The sequence below is a fragment of the Ruditapes philippinarum genome, unplaced genomic scaffold (assembly GCF_026571515.1).
Source record: "Ruditapes philippinarum isolate M1 unplaced genomic scaffold, ASM2657151v2 ctg332_1_1_1_1, whole genome shotgun sequence".
NCBI classification, from domain to species: domain Eukaryota; kingdom Metazoa; phylum Mollusca; class Bivalvia; order Venerida; family Veneridae; genus Ruditapes; species Ruditapes philippinarum.
In genome coordinates, this window is record NW_026860802.1 from 94,788 (window position 1) to 117,967 (window position 23,180).

At 29.8% G+C, this 23,180-nt stretch overlaps 1 protein-coding gene across 2 annotated transcripts in view; it reads left to right on the forward strand.

The window, feature by feature from the left end:
• LOC132713433 (uncharacterized) overlaps nucleotides 1-23,180 on the forward strand; it is a 68,087-nt gene that overhangs the window by 1,706 nt on the left and 43,201 nt on the right. Inside the window, exons 1-2 of one of the 2 annotated variants that reach the window (XM_060696035.1) lie at nucleotides 5,892-6,074; nucleotides 6,350-6,556. In XM_060696035.1, coding sequence (XP_060552018.1) covers nucleotides 6,017-6,074; nucleotides 6,350-6,556 — 265 coding nt within the window. In that variant the 5' untranslated portion in view covers nucleotides 5,892-6,016. Of the gene's footprint in view, nucleotides 1-183; nucleotides 412-5,891; nucleotides 6,075-6,349; nucleotides 6,557-23,180 lie in introns of those variants that run through there. The other variant, XM_060696032.1, reaches the window with a different exon arrangement.

The window sequence follows — 23,180 nt, forward strand, 5'->3', positions numbered from 1 at the left end:
AGGATTATTATATTATTTAGAGTTTAATAAGTCTTTAACAAAGAGGATAAATTCTGTTCAACAGATATTTGATCATCATGAAGGAAAATGACATAATGTGACAAATTGTAATGTTGGTTATTGCTGGTTAATTTTGTTTGTTCATAGTAATGCCAAAGTCAAATAAGGCCAGCTTGTTTTCAGATAAATTGAAAGATCGTGTCGTATGGGTTGGAGCGCAACAGCAAAGTGACGGCAGTTTTCGATGGCTTAATAACGCTCAGTGTTGTGGACATTGGTGGGCCCCAGGGGAACCCAATGGTAAAGGAGCCGAAAGATGCATACATTACGTAGACAGACAGAATGGAAATGGTGCTGCACTGAACGATGGAAAATGCGATGTTTTATGGGCATTTGTTTGCGAATCTCCAGGTAATACTATGACTGAAATATAATTGTACAGTGTTATACCTTTAATGTTTCTCAAAGCATTGTTGATGCATTCGTATTGATAACAGTCATGATCAAACACTGTTTATTAAAAATGAAAAAAATAGATGAAACAAAAAGGTTTAAGAATGGGTTATAAGAAGGATGTACAAAGGAAAATGTTTAAGAATGGGCTATAAGAAGGCTGTACAAAGGAAAATTTAAAGTTTCTCGAAATAGTATCATGTTACATAAAAACAAATTGATGTCGAACTTTAAAGATATTACATATTGCGTAAACGTTTTCAGAAAAATTATTTAAGTTTTTAGTAAATTTAATTTACACCATGTACTCGTAGATCGATAATTATTTGGAGATCAATATAAATTGTCTCTAGACTATTTCTTAATTGCAAGAATTATTGATGAAGCAATAATATTTCTCTATTTATATTACATTTCAAAATGAGATACATTTGCTGCTTATGAACAGGTGGTCGATATGGATGTATGGGAAATAACTAATACAACGCTTATTTTATTTTGTCAGTAAAATTTTTATAAAGTTGATACTGAGCAAAAAGAAGACGTTTTGTCTGGTATTATCAAATTGAAAATGTGATAATTCTTTAGCCGGAGGTATACAATACATGTATAAATTTTATAAATTTTTAAACATTGCATTAGAAGTAATACTTCAAGACCTATATGTAAAACTGGTGGAGTTCAGCTTGATATTTGTAATATCGTTAACGCCATGTCATCAATGTTTAGACAATAGAAATCGCTTTCCTCTAAATATTTGTTCGCTTAACGAATAATCTGTAAATTTGTATTTTATGTGATAAATTTGTGTTTACTGTTGATAATGTTAGAAATAACATTACAGGTAAGCTTTTAAGGCCATTTATATAACATAATGTATAGAATTATATTGCTGTCATAGGTGGTAGAACTAAATTGTCAATGTTATTGCTTGAGTGTTATAACAGTAATAACATATTCCTTGACATAACCAAGAAAAAAATGCAGGAAGTACACCCATATTGCTGAATGTACCATATTTGTAACATCAGTACCTCATCCCTACTAAAAGGTTTATAATGAGGAATGGCTTACGTACTTGTAAACATACATAGCCACGCTGGTATGGTTATACGCACGTTCCTTTGTTTCATAACGATCTCTTGACGTATAGCCTGCAAATCTTCGGTGCTTTTTGGTATCGTTATCATAGATATGGCGCGTTATGTATGAAACACATCACTTTTTCTCAAGGCGACGCTTAAGTTTATCGGGAGTTTGGTCGTAGTTTTTTATTGAAGAATGCTCTAGGTAGGTTTACTGTTAACAATTTGTCCTTTCATATTACTTGAATATTAATTAAAATAGTTACAGTGTTTCTTCCGTCTCTTAAGTCATCTGATATTTAAGAAGAATATTTTGATAAAGCTTAATATATTACTAAAATGTTCCTAACAAACTGGAGAAGATTTTAACATGACAGTGCTCCTCACATTATTGCATTATCTAAATGAAAACTTTTAGTTTTATACTTTTTATATCTATGTACTTTATAACAAGGTTTTCTTTCACACAGAGACACCAGTTTTACTGCAACAAGCACCACTCCAAACACAGATTGAAAGATTAGCTTAAAAAGGCACATTGTTAGAGAACAGCAGACGTTCCTAGGTATTATGATTAAATGCTTAAACATCCCTGTAAGTCTAAACAGTTTCTGTAATTAGATTGATAGATTGCTATAAAGACAAAATCACACAATTTTACACAGAAGCGAAGAGTGTCAAGAAAAAACCGTGATCAAATATTGTTATAGACAGTATGTATATAAGGGAGTGTTTGGCTGGCAAATCGATACTTCTGACTATTCTTTCCGTCTTTATCAGAAAAATGGCTCAGAGATATACACACATTTTAAATGTGTATTGAAACTCATCTGATTTTTTATCCTTATTTCCTTGATTTTGATGAACTTATCAACTATCATGTGCTGTTTATAATATTTTATTGATATGACACATTCTAATTCTTTATATTTCAGCACGCCCCAAAGTAAATGCTCATATGACAGTACTCATTACAATAAATAAACTTTGGGTGATGCACATCCAGGTTGCAGGAAGATAAAGGGGAACGACTTGCTAGTGGTTCGTAGCACGTGGTTGTGTACAACAATATTCAACGACATGTTTCGCAATCTCTAGGTATGGTTTTGCTTAAACCTTTATTTTTTGTTAAAAAATCATTGTGTTATCTTAAATGAACGAACTTTAAAGCTACAAGTTTCATTCTATTTTGTACATGGTTAAATGTATGTATTTACTGATAACCTGTCTTGGGAATGTATAGTTCATGCACAATCAAATTATATTTTCTACTTGTTATTCCTGATTTTATACAAAGTATTTAACAAATCATATGATATGAAAAAGTAATAAGTCTTGTGTTATGAAAATGAAATACTTACTTATATTTTATTTCTTTATCTTAAAATGAATGTAACGCTTTATTATTTTTTTTGGAGGTAATAATGGGACACTTTTCACGAAAGAAACATGGATTATCTTCAGGTTTTATTTAAAATGCATGTGTATACTGTTTCAAAAAGCTCTATATTCTTTAAAGGAACTCCACTGAGGTTAAATGCATAAAACACAAACTTTAAATTTCATACATAGATTTTTTTTAAAAAAGAATATTCTGGAAAAATGGAGTGAGCAAATGATCTGAAAATGTCCACTAAAGTTATTTACATAGATCTACATCAAATTGAAAGTTTATGTCTAACATTTATTCCCAGTCCTGTCATGTCACAAAAAAACTCATTGGACTCCCTTTAACAATGAAATAGGTATGTGTCTTTAGAAGACCTGCAGTTACTGTCACTGAGTCGCTCATTTTGAGCTGTTAAACACGCTTTTTTTCCTATTTGTATCTAGAGATTACATTATTATTACATAAGCATTGTTGTTGTAGATAGTGCTCTGCCACTTTGTCCTTTATGGTTTTAAAAAACAAAGAGTGAGTGAGTGAGTGAGTGAGTGAGTGAGTGAGTGAGTGAGTGAGTGAGTGAGTGAGTGAGTGAGTGAGTGAGTGAGTGAGTGAGTGAGTGAGTGGGTGAGTGAGTGAGTGAGTGAGTAAGTGAGGCTAAGTAGACATGTAAAGTAAAGAGAAAGTATTAACTTAAGTAAAGTTTTTATTTAATTGATATGGTTCAAATATAAAAATACCCTAACAATGCATATAAAACATCCCATTCATTGGCCCAGAGTATGCAACATATTAATAATCTATGCATATATGATATCCAAACCGAACAACATATTGAATCAAATATAAATTTACGGTAAATGATTTTATTATGACTTATACATGTAATAATTATATTACGGTACTCTGTTTCCGCAAATAAACGACAGCGCAAGATTTATTTCGCATCTTCGCCCTTTTGAGATAACATATATACACGATCATCGTGCGACAAACATAAAATTAAAACGAAATGTCGAGGGTGATAATCTTGATTTATGCATTTCTGAAGGACAAAAATGCAAAACAGATTTCATTTTGTGGTATCTTATCACACTTGAAAGCACGAAGTTATCAAAGGCGGGAACGTGAGAAAACATCATATCAATCGGCATGCATTAAAAAGACATTGTGAAATTTAAAGACAATATTAGTTATCAAACAGTTCCATGTCCTTATATTTTCACTTTTATTGCAACGAAATGTTCACAAATAGTATACTGTGTTTCCAAATGTTCGATAAATTTAATGACATTTGTACACAAAGTTATTGCATTTCAAAACGAATTTATGCAAAAAGGTAATAAAGCTTTTATCTTTGTAAAACGATATCTAATATTATTTTTTATTCGAGATATTTTTGTTTATTTTGCTGTACTGTTTGACAAATTACCTCTTGCTTTCATCACATTCACCTTACTGTAGGTGTATTTTGGTAAAACTTTATATTTTATAAATGTTCAGGGATTTCATGTTATTTTCTTAAAAGGGATATACTTTCATATTTACCATTTGAATTAACTAGAGTAGAACCTGACGGCAAAAGATGATAAATGTCAAAATTCAATAATAAATACAATTAAATTTCAATTTTCTTGCGAAAATTGTTCACCAAGGTAATTCTTATTTTATGCAACACGACATTAATAACATGCAAAAATGTAAGCGACTACGAAAGTTAAAGACCGTTTGTTATCATTTGTATCAAACGGTGAGACTATGTTCATATCTAGTTGCATATAAATAATGCTAAAAGCACATTTAGCAATTATGAAAAGGCGCATATGAAATACACATATTTATTAATGAATGAGACCTGAATGTTGTTTGACATAATTATGGTCCTCTTCCTAATATTTTTTTTAGTTTACGTTTTTCTAAAGATAAGTTATAACTCGTTATCTTAAACCACACCATACTTATCTCATAAATCAAGTTAAGGTGACAGTTTGAATTACTACTATTAAAGTATTACAACGGACCGTTTGTATACATGGCACAATATATCACTATGTTACCAACAACACAACAATTAAAATCATTGCCAACGTTATAAAATCTGTTCCGTTCCTAATATATATCATTTTGTTCTATTCTATTTAATGTAATCTAATTTCATATCATATTACATTTTATCATTAAACAAATCAAATTATGTTTTCTGTTTAATGTTTATCTTAAAGGTACTATAATAAAATATGTATTTTTTATATTGCCCAGGTTTAATTCAAAATCTTTCAACATTTCTAAATAACCATAATATTTCATGAAACGTTTTTTGGTTGTTGTTGTTGTTTTTTTTGTTTTTTTTTTTGTTTTTTTTTGTCTTTATCGGGCGAAGTCCGTCTGTTATCAGTTTGACTTCCTAAAAATCAACAGGGAATGACTGAATGTAAGAAGAATTTTCATAGGTCATTTTAAAAATACAAACTGTAATCGATGAATCTCATTGGTCATTATAAAATGAAATGTAAAGGATAGTTTTTACCATTTTAAAATAAAATATTAAGGATAGCTCTAGAATAAAATGTAAGAGATAGTTTTTGGCACTATAGAATAAAATGTGAAGGATAGTTCTAAAATAAAATAATAAGGAATGAGGATAGTTTTTTTTTATTTTAACTCTTAAGTTAATTAGTAAATGATTACAGAATTTATAAAGTAAAACATCAAACAAGTGAAAGAGCATCTAAAATAGAAGTCGTCTTACTTTGAAAAATCACCAATATCAATATGTTATAATTTAATTTCAATGTTTACAAAATGCGTATTTTTTTAGCTACAAGAAATAATTATTATGTCATTTTAATGCTAGCATTGCTAACATTTCTTTTTTGTACTGAAAACTCAGAAATAATATAATTTTGCATGCTAATCAGTTTTACTTCGGCCGAGTATCTTATTTTAAAGATACTTCTTGTTTGTATTATTTACAGATGTTGTATGTCCACGCAGCACCTATCTTGCTGATAAAACGTGTTATGTTTACAATACAAACAATGATTATAACTGGCAGCGAGCCGATGACATATGCTATGGACGCGGTTTGAAGCTGATGAAGATCCGAAGTTGGAATCAGTTCCTGATTTTCCAGACATGGACAGACAAAACAGGTCCTACATTATTATAGAACATATATGTTGTACTGTTACGTTTTATTGATTTCAGAACCATTGTATATTCTAACATAAGCTTTCTTATGATTACAAATATACTTATTTACTGAAATAAGGGAATTTTGTATTATGGTCAGTATTTTAACATTTAACTTCACTCATTTTTCGTGATGTCAGTTCCATTAAACACATTTTGAATTCAATTTTAACATTGATAAAATTAGGTTCGAGTTTTTTTTTCAATATTTTTCCAAGGTTAAATTTGATTAAAGGGTACAGATTTTGGATTGGCGCAAAGTTACATAGCGGGTCATTTCACTGGTTGGATGGTAGCAATTATTTTCAACCGTATTGGGTACCAGGGGAGCCAAACAATTTAAGAAATGAACATTATGTCATGTTCTGGAAAACCGATCATGGAACTGGTTTAAATAATGAAGATTGTGGTAGCAAATTAGGATATATTTGTGAGGCAGAAGGTAAAGTTTCGTTTGCGTGAAATAGAAGTTACCTACTTTATTAAAATATACTTTATTTTTATTAACGGAGGTACAATACTTTCAGTAGTGAGGGTTGTTAATAGATCATTTTCGTGCTGAGGATTAAGCTCAATCCGACTCTGAAATGGCTACATGGCGACTTGTCGAGAAAGTTGTCTTTCCGTGCTTTTTTACGAACATCAGCTGGCACATGAGTTGAACAGTCGTACTTATGTAAAAAAGCTGATACAATGTAAAAGTTTAAAGCCGTATGTAGATGTAAATAAATGTAAGTAGTAAGTGTTACTAATACTTTTTAGAAGTAAGAAGAAGAAATGGCTTTAGTGAAGATATTATTTCTAGTAACTTACAGGACTCGCGAGCATTAATTGAAATGAAAAAAAGCTTTTTGCTGTAACGAACGGAAAAACGCTTCTAACAGTAATGGGATGTTTTTGTTGTTGTTTTCGTTTTATTTGTTTTCTTTTTTCTTTGTTTGCTTATGCTTTTCCCCCACCTTTTGTTTGGGGTGCACCAACACAGAATAGGTCATATGGCGAATTTCCAGCTTTACTGTTGGACCAATTTGTGTATTATCTCACACGGGCATCTAAGTAAACACAAATAGTCCGTAAACTAGCCGGATAGCTCACATAAAATGATCCGAATACACTTGCGTGGCTCAAACCTTTAATGTTAAATTCAACAAACTTTACCACTGAGCCACGGACGCCCCCGTAACGGGATGTAAATAGGTTTGATATAAGAAAGACTCTTTTCATTTGAGCGTTTGAAAGCTTTTAGTAGTAAAGGTAGTTTAATAAAATTTAAAGATCTAAGGCGGAGAGAATTATCGTAATGGATCTAAATAGCTTCTACTTGCAAGTTGAGGTTCAAAGTTAAACAGTCAAGTAAGATGTTATGATTATTATTGCCAACACTCATCAACCTTCATCAGTGAACAAACTGTTTGTCACCTTAGATATGTTTCAGTGTATCATTGTCGTTTTGAACTTTCTCCAAAATGTGAATTACTACCGGCCTACTAGTGCTTCCAGCACGTTTTTTTAAATAAAAATGTTACAATTGAATTCCGCACATGTACACACTTCAAGTCCTATTGCGATTGCTATGTGCGTGTTATTTTATAGTAAAAGGTTTAACCATTCAAAATGGTTAAGTTTCCATCTTTACGAATACAAGTTTTTGTCATTGATGTGTTTCGACATTTTCGTGAAATGTTGATTCAGACTCTGGACAATGGAAAGTTAAAACAAAGTTACGCTATGTTCTTATTTATGCTGTGGGTGAAGTCGTATTTTAAACTGCAAGAAATGATTTGGGTAAGTTTAGCAATTACGTTTTTATTGTTTATGATAATTAAATATTAAAGTATTTATAATGTTTCATCTGACTTTAAAGACATCAGATATTAAGTTTATTTAGATCTTAATATATCCTTGTGGATAGTATTACACTAATATTTTGCTTTCAGATCAATACAATGTTTCATGATTGTTTCTAAATGTTATGTAAATCTATTAGAATTATAAATCGATAGAGGAGAAAGTGTTTTTTAGAATTTACAATCAAGGAAGGGCCAACTTTAAAGTTAGTCCTCACAACATTTCATTTATCAAAGTAAAGCCAAACCTTTTTCTGCACTTGAATACCAGATGTTTTCAAATTACTCTGCGGACGTTATTATTCACAACGCAGATTACATGGGAAATGTTACTAAAGGCACGGCACCATTGAAACCGAATAGTTAGAATGGGAGTTTGTACAGAGTTCGGGTTGGCAAGATATTTTGGTAATTCAAGTTTTTCTTTTGTATTCTGGAAATGTATAAAACATTATCACACAATTTCATACAAAGTTGTAAAGCAATTCTTTTACAATTCTTTATCGCTAGTTATTTGATATGTGATAAATATCACATATTGTGTAAGTTAATTGTTAACAAATGATTTATTAACTTAACTTGACAAAGGAAAATATCAGGCGCTGACAAACTACCAATATTTTTTGTCGTTTGCTAATGCAAAAAATAATTTCGAGGATCTTGCACCATATTTGGAAAAAGATATTTGTACAACTCTGATATGTTTTACAAGGGATGGTAAAAAATTTAAATCTTCTGTTTGCCATGTTCGAATATATTCGAATATACAATTTTCATACAAGTCATCATCCGAAATTTGATATCCAGGAACTGGTTAAATTTTATTCAGCTCAGTAATAATTACTTAACTTCAAACTTTACGTTGAATTTGTTATCCAAAAGTTGTATTAAACAAAATATATAGAGAATACCGTGCTTGTGTCTGATAGTACACAATTTATCGTGACGAGCCAGATAAATCTTATTATATTTAACACTCGTTCGGTAATCTATTTACCATGTTTGCAATTTTAATATGCGTTCTTTTTTTAAATTTCAACTGAAACAAAAACCCGTCAAGAACCTCTCGAGCATGCAGTAATATGTCTTACTAATATAATCTTACTAAAGTGCAAAATTATTAAATATTTATTCACATACTTAAATTTTGCACCATATTTTGCATATGAACTACATACAATTATCTACCCTTATCAGCAGTATCGTTAACTGATATGATTAATTGAAAGTTAAATCAACTGATTAGATATGACATGGGTTGAAAATATAACCGTTTAATCTTATTATATGATTATGTTCTAAATGATTACATGCAAAGAAACATATGATATTCAGTTGATTCAATCGAAACAAAAAAAATCAATTTGAATAGGCACATTATGTCTAAACAAATAAATTTTTACTTTTTTAGGGGGGGGGGGGGTAACTGTATTTTTTTATGTTTTAAAAATGGTTTAAGAGTATGAAAATTGTTTGAAACCTGACGAAAGTAGTGATTTATGTGAAATAATTTGTCAGATAGTAGCAAAATAAAAACAATGTAGTATTTTGACGGCCATACAAAATAATACAAATTCACCAAAGTGTACATAATGCCAAAAAACATTAAAAAGGTGAAAAAGATGGTGGAAATAATTAGTCAATAAGTAATTATTTTGGATACCATAAATGAATAACAAATTAAAAAGCTTTTGAGAGACAAAAATAAAAGTATTTCTAAGGCAAAATAATATGGCCTTTAAGCAGAGAAAAGAATACAAGTTTAAATAAAACACGCTCCTTGACCGCAACTGTTTGATTGATTTAAGGTGGGGGTGTTTTAGACATTTGTTATGATTTTTATCCCTTGATGTTTCCAAAAATTGTAACAAAGAACTTAAATCTATACATTAGGAAACTTTGCAACAAATTATTATGATCTATGCTTTCATGAAAATATTTAACATGTAGTGACATGGCATGATAGAAATGTGTATGAATACAAGATTCAATCTTACGAAAGCATGAATGGAGATATAATATGTTTTCCTCTCCAGTTATGTTATCGAATTTATGATATCATTAGCCACTTGTCAAATCATGGTCATTGAAGCCTGCGCTGGTCTGGATCCATGCTGGTCGTAAACCCATTATGTTGGTTTTGTCATGACACGGCTCAAATATAGCTATACTAACTGCAAAACTCAAACGACGCTGAAGATTACTCAATTATATGGCAAGCAAATATTTCTTTAAAAAAAATTTAACATGAGTCCAAAAGTAAAACGCTTTCGACACATAAAAATAATAACATTTTTTAAAGCTTGATAGGCCTTTAAAGTCAATGAATATGAAAAAATAACATTTTATCTTGATCAGGAAGTATTGCATTTTATAATTTATGCATCAACACTTACAAGAGCTGACTTGGTTAAAACATTTCAATTTTTAACTTGTCATTTTAGTTTTCAGTTCTTATTCAAAATAATAGAATATTTTTGCTTTTTGGGCATTTTGTTATTTTTGTTTCCAGAATTTTATGGTAAAATATTATATATGTTTATTTATTTTATATGTGCTAGAATAAACATGATTACATAATTTAACATATGTTAGCTTGCTTATATAATTCTAATATTTAGCTAACATTTTCTCTATAAATCAATCACATACAACACTTCGGCAACGTCGTATTTACTACATTCTAATCATAGTGATCCAGAGAGTAAATTGCATTTATCGGTGGATGATGGCGTTTGCACAACATTGTATTTCAATGATTTGTGATTTCAATTGGTTTCTGTTCTGTTGATTAAAATGTTATGGAAACAAAGCCTTCCGAAATATATGCTGGGCTAAAATGATTGATGCAAGTAGTTTAAACAGTTACTCGTGCGTTAGATTCAAACAGATTGTAGCAAATAATTACGGAACAGAAACTTTATTTTCAGACTTGTACAAAATACAAATAATTACGATAGACAGACAAAAATACTACCCTTCAAATGGTCTCATACTTTCTATCAGATTAAAATATTAATATCTAGAAGATTAATGCATGTTTAACTAAATTGTTACAAACATTCTACAGAAAACGATTCAAAAATACATGTCTTCGCTAGCATTCGGTTACGATGGTGTTTGATTAGATAAGATACTTGATATGCCACATACAAACAAACACATATCTTGTTAAATTAAATTTAATTATTAAAAAAAGGATACTTATAGTTCCAATCAATTATTCTGTACGATATACTCGTATTTTTGATAGTTTCAATTTAACAGGACACAGGACACTAACGATGTCAACTATAAAAAGTAATAAAATTATAAAACTTAGTTTTTATCTAAAGACACTCATTTTATCCTGGATAATTCATTACTCTTACACATTATTTTTTATTTCAGCAAAATTAGTTTGTCCGATTGGATAAACCCTGTGGGCAATACTTGTTATAGTTTCCATTACGATCAAGATACTTGGAGTAATGCACGTTCATGGTGCAGGAAAACGAAGGGAAGTGACTTACTCGTTATAGGAACGATGTTGTCTACAATGATATAAAACGGAACGTTCCAGAAACCGAAAGTATTTGATCTTTAATATCATAGTAATTTTAAGAGTAAGACATTATCGTTCACATATTCATTTTACCCATTAATTTGAACAGATATTAGCTCAATCATGCAAATACAAAATTCCTTTTTTTATTTTGTATGTAATATAAAAGTGTTTTCTGAAAACAAATTAAAAAAATAATAAAACAAAATTAACATTTATCTAGTAAATCAATTTGATACGTACGTGAACTAGAATAAATTATAAATGCTTTTTTTCTTAGATATGAAACAGCTATACTTTCACGTTCTTTACGTTGTTTAAAAGGTAGAACGCGACACTTTGCGAACTTTCGAGAAGCGTCTTGAAAATTGGCATGCATAACATTGACCATATTTCTGATTGGATTTCGTTGATTTTATTTCAATAGTTTCAGCCAATATTTGTACACATGACGTCAAAGTTGACCATCAAAGCCCGTTTTTGAACATGACGTCGTTGCGTATCCTTGACAACTTTTACGGGTATTTCAACGCCATTGGCGGACAAAATATCTTAAATCCTACAGCATTCGAAGAAAATTATTTTTTCCTTTAAGCAGAAATAAAATTTATTGTTTTACGCCGAAAATTGTTTGAGAAATGGAAAGAAAATTGTCAATTTTATGTAAAATTTGACGTTCAGTTTAGCCGCAATTTTCGGCTTTAAATCGACTTATTAAAAAATTCCTGAAATAAATATTTGATTTTTTTTCTTTAAACGTCCTTTAAAATGTATACTTAGTCAAAATAACTAAAAAAAATAGGGGGTCACCGACTCAATTTTTTCGGTACACGTGATTTTATAAATAAATATAAGTTGTGTTTAAGTGTATGTAAACGTACCAATGAAAATCTGTATACTTAACTAAACATTTTAGCAGCTAAAATAATGCGAAAAAAGGTACAACAGAGATAGTTATATTTTTTTGGCAAAACATGTCGAATTTGATAGTAAAAAAACTGTTTGTCTTTTTATTCAATACTGTTCTAATATATTGTATAATTATGTATAAAATTCCTGTATACATGTTATATGGTTATATTTGTGACATACCGTTTTCCGGCCAAATTGTACTTCCTGTACAATTTACAGGGAAGAACTGAATATAAAGAAGATTTTTCGTTGTTCATTTTTAAATTACAAAATGAAATCTGGGAATCTCATTGGTCATTCTAAGATAAAATGTAAAGGATTGTTCTTGTCATTCTAAGATAGTTCTAAACTTAAATGTTAACCAAAGTAATTGCCATTATAAAATTAAATGTACAGGATAGTTCGTTAAATTTCCAGTTAAATTTCTCAGATATTTAATTTCTGTTTAACAATACTTACTCCCACAAAACATTTTGCACTGCACTCAGTTCTTATTACATTTTCTAGTGAACAAGAACTTAGATTATTTTACAAAAAAAGTTTTAAATTTTGTTCAAAATAACGATAATAATATCAAAACTTATCATGTACGCTTAGTTTATGATGTTCAATAAGTGGCTAATATATTAAATGATTATTGATGTGTTCAGTTGATATATAATGTTTATAATTTTTCATATAATTTTGCATATTTATAACATTTATTTATCACGTACCAAAACACAACTGGTTCGTTTAGAAACACATACATCTTAAAGCATTCCATTTTTCAAGATTAATAACCCTACAATAAATTATTATGTCATTGTTATGCAAGCATACATGTCATTGTTCAGCAAGTGCATACTTTTCTATATGACATTGCATGAAAAACTAAGAACTAACATATGCAGGTTAACCACTTGTACTTTTGCCGAGTAATTTATTACAGATACTTCTTGTTAATGAATGTTTAGCTATAAACCTCATGCGCCATATATATCCCAAAATATAATGGTCACTTCCATGTTTATTATTGCGCAATTTATTAATCTTTTGACAGGAAAATTAAAAGGTTTGTCAACAATTTATTCCAAAATCACAAGACTGTTATCGTGTCTTAAAAAGTCACGAATGATCCTTCACTGACAGACAAATATATTTTTATAAATTTTCTGTTGTTCAAAATATGTCCGCACTTTGATATTTTAATTCATTTTGTTACTTGAAAGATTATATTTGAAACATTACTTATATAATATAATACTCGTATCATGATAAAATAATATTTATTACTGTTTAATTTGAAAATTTGAAAAGCAGATTTCACAGTCGTTCTTGGTAAACACTCCGTTGTGTTTTTCGAATTATCTAATGTCTGTTTTCCATTTATTCTCGACAGGGGCCGGATTGTGGCTTGGGGCCTCAGATAAATCTGTTGAAGGTCAGTTTAGGTGGGTGGATGGATCAACATGTTGCAAATATTCTTTGTGGACTCCTGGAGAACCGAATGAAAATGGCCCAAAAGATGAAAATTGTCTTACATTTTGCAGGAATATTGATAATCAAGTAGGATTCAATGATATTGATTGTGAACATACATCTGGCTTCATATGCGAACATAAAGGTTTTCCAGTGTTTATTATATATTTTTTGTAGTTAGGGGAATGCCTTTGGAGAGGTTATATGTAGTATTTACTTTGTTCGTATTATATGAATTGTTGTTTTTTTTTTGTTGTTGTTTTTTGTGAGATTGACTTTTACTAGAGGTTAAAGATCCTGTATGATATGTGTATAATTTACAAAAATATCAGAAAGGATTGATTTGATGGTAAAGGTCAATGTAAAGCATAAACAAAATACAAACGTTATGTTCTAAACATATTCGGCACTTACCAAAATTGTATTTTTGTATTGTGGTATTGTGTCTACGGGCTCAGTGTCGGTGATCGACAAGATATGTCATTATGTATAGTGTACATTGCTATTTCGTAGTGTATTTTCGACCTTGACTTAAATATACATTGTTAGGCAATATTGACCTGAGACATTTAAATATTCAACGATCTTTTGTCGGAAATTATCGGATTTTGAAGTAAATACTACGGATTTTTAAAGTAAGGCATAACGGTATGCATGGTTTATGTATCTTATATTTATGTTACTAAAACAACACTTGCCACCTCCCAATCCACCCCCACCCTCAGTGACAAGTAGTTAAGACTGTCAGTTTCAAATTGAAGGTTGTAGGTTCGAATCCTGATGAAAAACCTTTTTTGTTTTTTGTTTTCTTTTTTTATTATATTTTGCGATACTTTACTACTATGTTTTAGTACATGCAAAAAGGCCATTGTACGTCTTTACATATTGAAATTATGAACAATTAAATATTATACAAATATGGACTTTTTAGCTGTTGAATATGATGTGATATGTACTGAAAAAATTAATATTGACCGAGGCGATAGCCGAGGTCAATATTAATTTTTCAGTACATATCACATCATATTCAACAGCTAAAAAGTACATATCTGTTTTATTATATAATTTATAAATAGCTTTTATATGGCTTATCACATACAACGGAAATCATTATTTTTCAGCTTGTCTACTGTTTCTATAATTTGGCCCTTTCCATTGGCATGCTAATCCCTATTGTTCTTAAAAATGAAAAATGGTAACTAAAATAGACTTATTTGACTCTTATGTACACCCCACTCAACGTTTTTTTCAGAATAATAACAACAAACTTGGCGTGACGTCATGTCAAAGTCTCGCGTCTTTTAGGGATTTCCAGAAAATCTATTTTTAGAAGAAAAACCGGTGAATATACTCTGAAAATCTTTTTTTAGGAAAAAAACAGTGAATATACTCTGATATTGACCTGTTATTTTTTACAAAAAGTTGCTTGTTAGCCAATCAGGGAAAGGCATTTCGAAGCTATTTATAGATTACATAATAAAAATGTATATGTCACATTTATGAAATTAAAAAAATGATAAATTAAATTAAACATATGATTAATTTACTTAAACTGCATGCAGCATATGATTAAAAATAATTGGTAAAAAATATCTTAAAAAAAGTTTGTCCCAGATTTGAACTTGCAACTTCACGATTGCTATGTCATCATATTTATAACACTAGGCCATCGGTCCGTAATTATAAAGTAAAGTATCAAGAACGATACTATATATAATCATTTAAAATAAATCAAAGTTTGGTAAATCGTCAAAAATTACAAACACTAACGAAAGAATAAAAAGTAAACTGCTATTTTTATGTTAAATAGAAAATAAAATTTAAGAAAGTGGAAATAGAATGTCTAAAGTGATATCTCCTTTTCATTAATACATATTCTTTTAAGAACTATCATAGTTATCGGATAAGACCGCCTCCGTGGTCGAGTGGTTAGAGTGGATGACTTCTAATCCAGTAACCTCTCTGGCGTTGGTTCAATCCCCGGGAGATGCTTTGGTAGTTTAGCACGGAGGAAGGTAGTCTGGTGTAACTCTCTAGGAACGATGGTTAGGATACTACCCCGCCTATATGACTGAAATACTGTTGGGAAAAGGCGTAACATAAAACAAACAAACAAAGTTATCGGTTTCCTCTCATATGAGAAATGAAAATAAATTTGAAATTAGTTTAGATTATAATATTGGTTTTAATTAATCTTTGTCTGACCTGTAAACTAAAAAGGATAAGCTTATAACTAAGGACATACTGTAACTATAAACACTATTGAACGTGGACAAAACGATACTTCCGTTTTTAGGAATTAGGAAATGAATAAAACTGTCAATTGTATATGGCATTTTGTTATCACGTACACATTCAGTTCAAGGTATGTACTTGATTAATTTGTTTACATTTAATAAAGTATCTTATTTGTGCTTCATTCTAAACGTTTGCTTTTGATCATACATGTGTCCGAATATAATATTATTGCAAAGTTTCAAATAATTATTCTTTGCCATAGTTGTGCATAATATTTAAGAAACACTTGCGGTCTTAGCATTGCATATCCGGTTTTGGGTTTTATACATTTGAATTGACCACAAAGACGACTTTCATATTTAATAATATTCAAGTAATGGAAACCACATTTTGTACTTGATATCTACTTTCATGCTCAGTGAAACCGTTACCTGACAATCCCTTCCTACTTATAAAAATCCACTTAAAATAAACTAAAATAAACTACTCAATGTTTGGGGAAAAAGTCAAATGTAATTTTGCATCGTTTAATGCATCGCTATAGTCAAGAATGCGCCAAAGAGCAAATCTGAAAGGAAATATATTTCATAATAGTTTGTGTATAAATCGATTTAGTAATGATTGACAAAACGTTATGTCTTCTGGTTTGTTTCACAAAAGTTTAAAGTCAACAGAAAGTTTTAATTTTATTTTATTATTATATACGTTTAAGAAAGTATTATTTGATCATGAATGATAAATCAGCTTATCAAATTGTTTTAGAAATAAAATTTAAAATAGAAATCTAACTTCGTTGCATTTTATTGTGATGATCTTAATAGATCAGGATTCATTGGTTGTATTTAGTTGATATGATGTTTTTCTTGTTTTTGATTTTAGTTGATTTCTTTTCTTTTTTTTTCTTTTTTCTTTTTTTTTTTGGGGGGGGGGGGGTCATTTAAATCATATATATTGACATAAAATGAAAAAATGTAAATATAATACATGTTGTCTGATAAAGCATTTTTTGAAAATATGTGTTTTTGTATATATATAATATTTTCTAGATTCTAAATGATGCGAAGTAAGATAAGATTTTAAGGTTTTGTTACATAAATCCTTTCTATAAATAGTTTCATATTCTTTTTATTAAGTGTTTTGTAGATACTTATAAACAAGATAGATTCTTATAAGCAACTATCATCTTTTGGCTGAAGAATAATCTTAATTTACTATTTCAAATGAGAGGACCATAAGACGAAAAAAGGAAAGTTTTGCCCTAAAAATAAATGAAATTGTAATCACGTTGTAGGTTCATTTTTCTGTTAGGTCAGGAAAAAGAACTATAATGATTTATCCTTGAATGTATGTAAAAATACAGGAAACTTATAAAAAGATAAAACCCGCTAACTAAATGAGCATATGTGTTTCCAGAAAATATACGAGTACGAGTATTCGCATCTTTTATCCATGCTGCCAAAATTAATACAAATAGAAATATATAAGATTGCAAATAATGATATAGTGATCAGAATAAGAGTGTGCTTGCGCTCACAAACGATACTAAGATGTATATATATGTAATTGTATCGACTTAAAATGAATTGCACACTGCTTACATGCCTACACTGTTGTATTTGTATTTAAAGAAAATATTAAAGTGGATTGGTCTAGAACCATAAGTACATTGTATTTCATATATTAATGAAAAACGAGAAATGTATCATGGAGATATTCTTATGCTATATTAATTTTAAAAATGTGGATAAAGTTCTAAGTGATTTAGTATGAACATTTATAGGATGAATAATATTTTGTTCTAGAATAATTTATTATCTGATTTTTAAATTTATGCAATATTTGATCATGTATCTTGTACTTGACAACAACATCCATATACAAATTCTCCGCGACTTGTACTTTTGTATGAAAATCTATCAAAGAAATTATTTATTGTTTGTGATTTACAGATCTTTCGTTATAGACCAATTCACTTTAACAAGACACGTGTAGTAATATAATCGTAAAGTTTGTCTAGAGTAAGGGTTAAGCTACCCCTCACCCTAACCTTTTGTACTCTATATATCCTAATATTTTGTCTTTTGAAAAGTCTCAATCACATACATTCATTGTATATCGTTATTAAAAAAACCAGCATTCAGGTTCAAATTGTAGCAAAATCAAGAAATAAAATTAGATACGAAACCAAGTTGTTTACAACACACTTGAATTGACAAACATCTTAGAACAAACCATGGTCAAATAGTTTCCTTGCCAAGCTTTTTAATAATACAAAGTTAATGTTTTATGTGTGACTGATACAAATTACAACACCATTAAAAAAGCTTAACAAAACCTTGATATTTTTAAATAGGGAAGAGCGTATATATATTTAATAAAACAGCTCATAACAGTCACTGTTTGATTAACGTATTTTTCGTAAACATTTAATTTGTAAAGATATGTAATCTTTGATATAACCAAAATAATAACGATCAATTACCGTAAAACATTTAGAAACACAATAATAAATAGTATAAGTTACACGGCTGATAAAAATACGAAAAAAAAAAACACACAAAAAAAAACAAGTCAACATAAACGATAAATTAAACAAAAATTAAAGCATTAAAGAAAACAAATCCAAGAATAATATTTATCAAGTTGTCGCGGGTAAAAAAAAATATGTATCAGTATAAGATAAAATTCCACGGTGACATCGATTAAGATAGATATATTTTCCTCTCCAGTTATAAAAGACATTTTTTTTAAATTTATTATGTAATTTTGTCAAACGTCAAATCATCATATCAAACATTAGCATTCAGCTTTGTTGTAAGTGCTTTACAGCATACTTGAATTATTTTATACAATAATGCCGCGTCGTTATTTTGTATTTACAATCTTTGCTTTCAAAAAAGTTTTATCTTGATCGGGAAGTATTGCATTTTATAACGTACATTTTAAAAGGATATGCAAGATGACTTGGTTAAATCAATTCATTTCGTAACCTTTAGTTCTAGATGAAAACAATGGAATACTTTTACTTTTTTGGCCTTTTAATATTTTTGTTTCGAGAATATTACGGTAAAACATTATTTATTATTTCTTTCTTTACAATTGTATGCAGAAGAATTATCATTAATATCAAACAATTTGACAGCTTGTTTTCATATTAATTTAAATAGCTAACAAAGTCACGTACGCACTTCGGCAACGTCGTCTTAAATTCTGGTTATCAAAAGCAGTACTTCTTACTGGAAAAGTAGTACATTGCATTAACCGGCGATTGACGAGGGCTGTTGTCCCAAAAGTGTTTTAAGTTTAACCGACTCGTAGACTACAATGCTTTAGCTTGGTCTCTGTTTCGTTACATGTATTTAAATATTTAAACAACAAACAAACAAACATATAGAGATTTATTTCTAAAATGGCATCTGACATCCACGATAAAATTACGATTTATTCATTACTTTGAAACATTTTATTTTACATTTCAGCAAACTTAATATGTCCGAATGGAGTAATTGCTCATGGCGGTACTTGTTACAGTTTTCATTACAATCAAGCGAATTGGGAAAATGCACGTTCATGGTGCAGAAGCATCAAGGGAAATGACTTACTAGTTGTAAGGAACGATGATGTCTTCTATGATATAGAACGACGCATTTCACAAACTAAAGGTATTGATCAAGCCATACCTTAAGTATACATGAGTAAATACATTGTAGGCTGAATTTGAAAATAACTTTTCCTTTCAAGAATGTGTTTAAAATTGTATATTCGTGATGGTTTTTCGTGTGTAAAGTTGCAGCACGCACGAACTGAATGTACAGTAAATATTGAGGCTCTACAATGATATAAAAAGATATATTCCACAAGCAAAACGTAATAAATATATCAAATATCATTGTAAATTTAACAGAATCTAATGGTCCACATTATGATTATGTTTACTAGAGTTTTTTATCACACACCCGTGCCGATTTTGTGACTCCGTAAATATGGTATTGCACGGCCGTGTATATATTTTGACGTGACGTCATTAGCGTTATACAAACATAGTGTAAAGAGCGCTAAATGTTAGCGTTATACTATAGGCGCGTCAATGAAAATTGACTCTTATTTTATTTTAAACGGTCTTTATTTTTGGTATGTGATAAATAGAATATTAAATTCCTGTAAGTTCATTACATTACTGAATGTATTGCACTCGTTAAATAAAATAATATTATGCTCGCCAGAGGCTCGCATAATATAATTTTATTCACCTCGTGCAATAAATTCAGTATTGAACTTACACTCATTCAATATCCTCTATATATGAGAATTTTGCAACTAACGATGCAGATCGTTCTATCGTTCTCTTATGTTTAATGTCACGTTTATTCACTACAGGGGAAGGATTTTGGCTTGGGGCCTCAGATCTTTATATTGAAGGTCAGTTCAAGTGGGTTGATGGATCAGCATGTTGCAGACGTAATTGGTGGATTTCTGGAGAACCGAATGACGACGGCAATGAAGATTGTCTTATATTTTACAGAGATGATAAAAATCGAGTTGGATTCAACGATCATGAATGTTATCATTTATCTAGCTTCATATGCGAACATAAAGGTTTTCCAATATTTCTTTAGTTTTGTAGTTATGGGGAATACTTTTAAAGTGGCTATATGTAGTGTTTCTTTGTTTGAATTATATAAATATAGTTCAAAGTTTGTGTGAGGTTGATTTTACTACACGTAAATGATATATCGTTTATTTATGCGGCGGCTGCAAATTTTGTTAATTGTTAAAGGTAATAAAGGAGTATGGTAAACAAGCAACCGCTTATAAATGAACATATGACCTGTCACCAACCTGATAATATATTTTACTTTATCTCATTAATGCAAGTGTAAGTGTTTACCTTGCATGAACGATGTCTTTTCTGTTTGTAAAGTGTTTACACAAATTACCAAGCATAAACATTACATCCTCTTGATGTTAAGCGTTAACCAAACACGAACGTAAAAAATATGTCCTATACGTATTTGTAAAGCACTTACCAAAATGTACTATTTATTTAACATCTATTGGGTCTACGGGCTGGGTGTACGTGATCGACATACACGTTTACAATATATATATATATATACAATGTACGTCATTTTGTAAAGCATACATTGCAATTTTGCAGTGTATGTACGACATTGACTTTAAAATGCATTACCTGAGTCATTTATATATATTCAACGATATTTTGTCGGCCGAAGTAAATCTAACGGATTTTAAAGTATGGCATATCGGTATGTATGAATAATATATATTTATGTTACTGACACAACACTTGCCTTTTTACCCTCCATGGACAATGAGTCAAGAATGTCAGTTTCAAATTAAATGTTGTAGGTTAACGAAACATTGCTTTTATATATTTTCTTTATTATTATTATATATTGCGAAACTTGAATACTATGTTTCTGTACATGCCAATCGGCCATTGCACTACTTTACATATAGAATTTATGAAAAATTGCATAAATATGTATACATAAAATTTATGAAATAAAAAGGCACCATAAATTGAACATATAATTTATCCACCACTACTGCATATGATTAAAAAAGTAAGTCAAAACATCTGAACAGTTTGTTTAAATTTTGAACTTGCAACCTTACAATTACTATGTCATAATTCTTACAATAAGGCCATTGGTCTGTTATTATGTATTAAAGTATCGAGAACGATACTGTCATTAAAAATATATTTAAATTTGTACATTGTCATAAACTTATAAAACTGTTCCCTATAATTAATCAGTATCAGGTCAATAATGCTTAACAGTATTTGTACATATCTTAGTACATGTTTACTGAAATGATAAACTTACGTACAAGAATGTCAAGCCATCCTGTTTCTTTTAGTGTTTCACACTAGTACATTTGGTTTATAATATGGGATGTTTTCAATAATTACTATGCATATTTTCCAATGGACAAGTAGAAATTGAAGGCTTCGTTTAATGAATGTTGTTTTTAATGAGTTTTTGTCTGAGCTGTGATCCTGAAAGCGAAAGCGAAAGTTACATGCAAAATAATTCTAAAAAGAGCTCGTGAAATAATCTTGTTTAATGTCGATATTCTATGATTATCGTGAACGGTGACGTTTATTAATTATTTTCAACTGCTTCGATGTTTATATGGATTGATTCGCAGGTATTTAATGGTAATATATTTAACTGTTTATGCTTTATTCCGCAATTAAATATGCCATTGGATTGACAAGAGTAATTATTAACTATTTATTGCAAATATATCAATTGTTTTCTACTAATACAAGTGAATGCTAATGACTTATTAAAATTGTAATACAATATATTCAGTTACATGAGAGATTTATGTGAGCTTTAGCAGCATTGCAATGCTTAAAACACTTTTTTAAGATTATCGTTGCTTCAGACTAACTAGTTTTGAAGAATGCTTATTATTCTCATTTAATTAATTTAAGTATGGTCAGTATCAAACAAAGTAAGAACAGCTGTGTGTTGATCGATATATTGTAAGGCACGAGGCAAGGGAAATCTCCAAATACACCTTTTCTGCACGAAATGAAACTAGTCTATATGACATTGTGTTATAGCGTACACATTCAGTTCAAGGTATGTACTTGATTAATTTAAGTATCTTATTTATGCTGGATTTTATAATTTTGCATATGATAATAAATATTTGTGTCCGAATATAAAATTATTGCAAAGTTTTGAAAAATTATTCTTTGCAATAGTTAAGCTATAAATTTTAGAAACATCAACAGCAGCGGTCTAGATAGTACAAATTGTCTAATTTAAATCCCTTTGTGGTTTTGGAGCCACAAAGACGAATCTGTCAATACAAATCAAATGAGGGATGTCACATTGTACATGCGCAAATCATTTCCACTACCTGTTTACATTACTAATTGTTCCTGATTGCGGCTTCCTAGCGTTCAAGACAATCATGATAGTATTGACAAGAAAATGACCATGGTCTTTAAATTCAGCCATGGAACAATTGTTCCTGGCATGTTAAGTTTATTTATGTGCAGTCCCAAATACGAGGGCTGT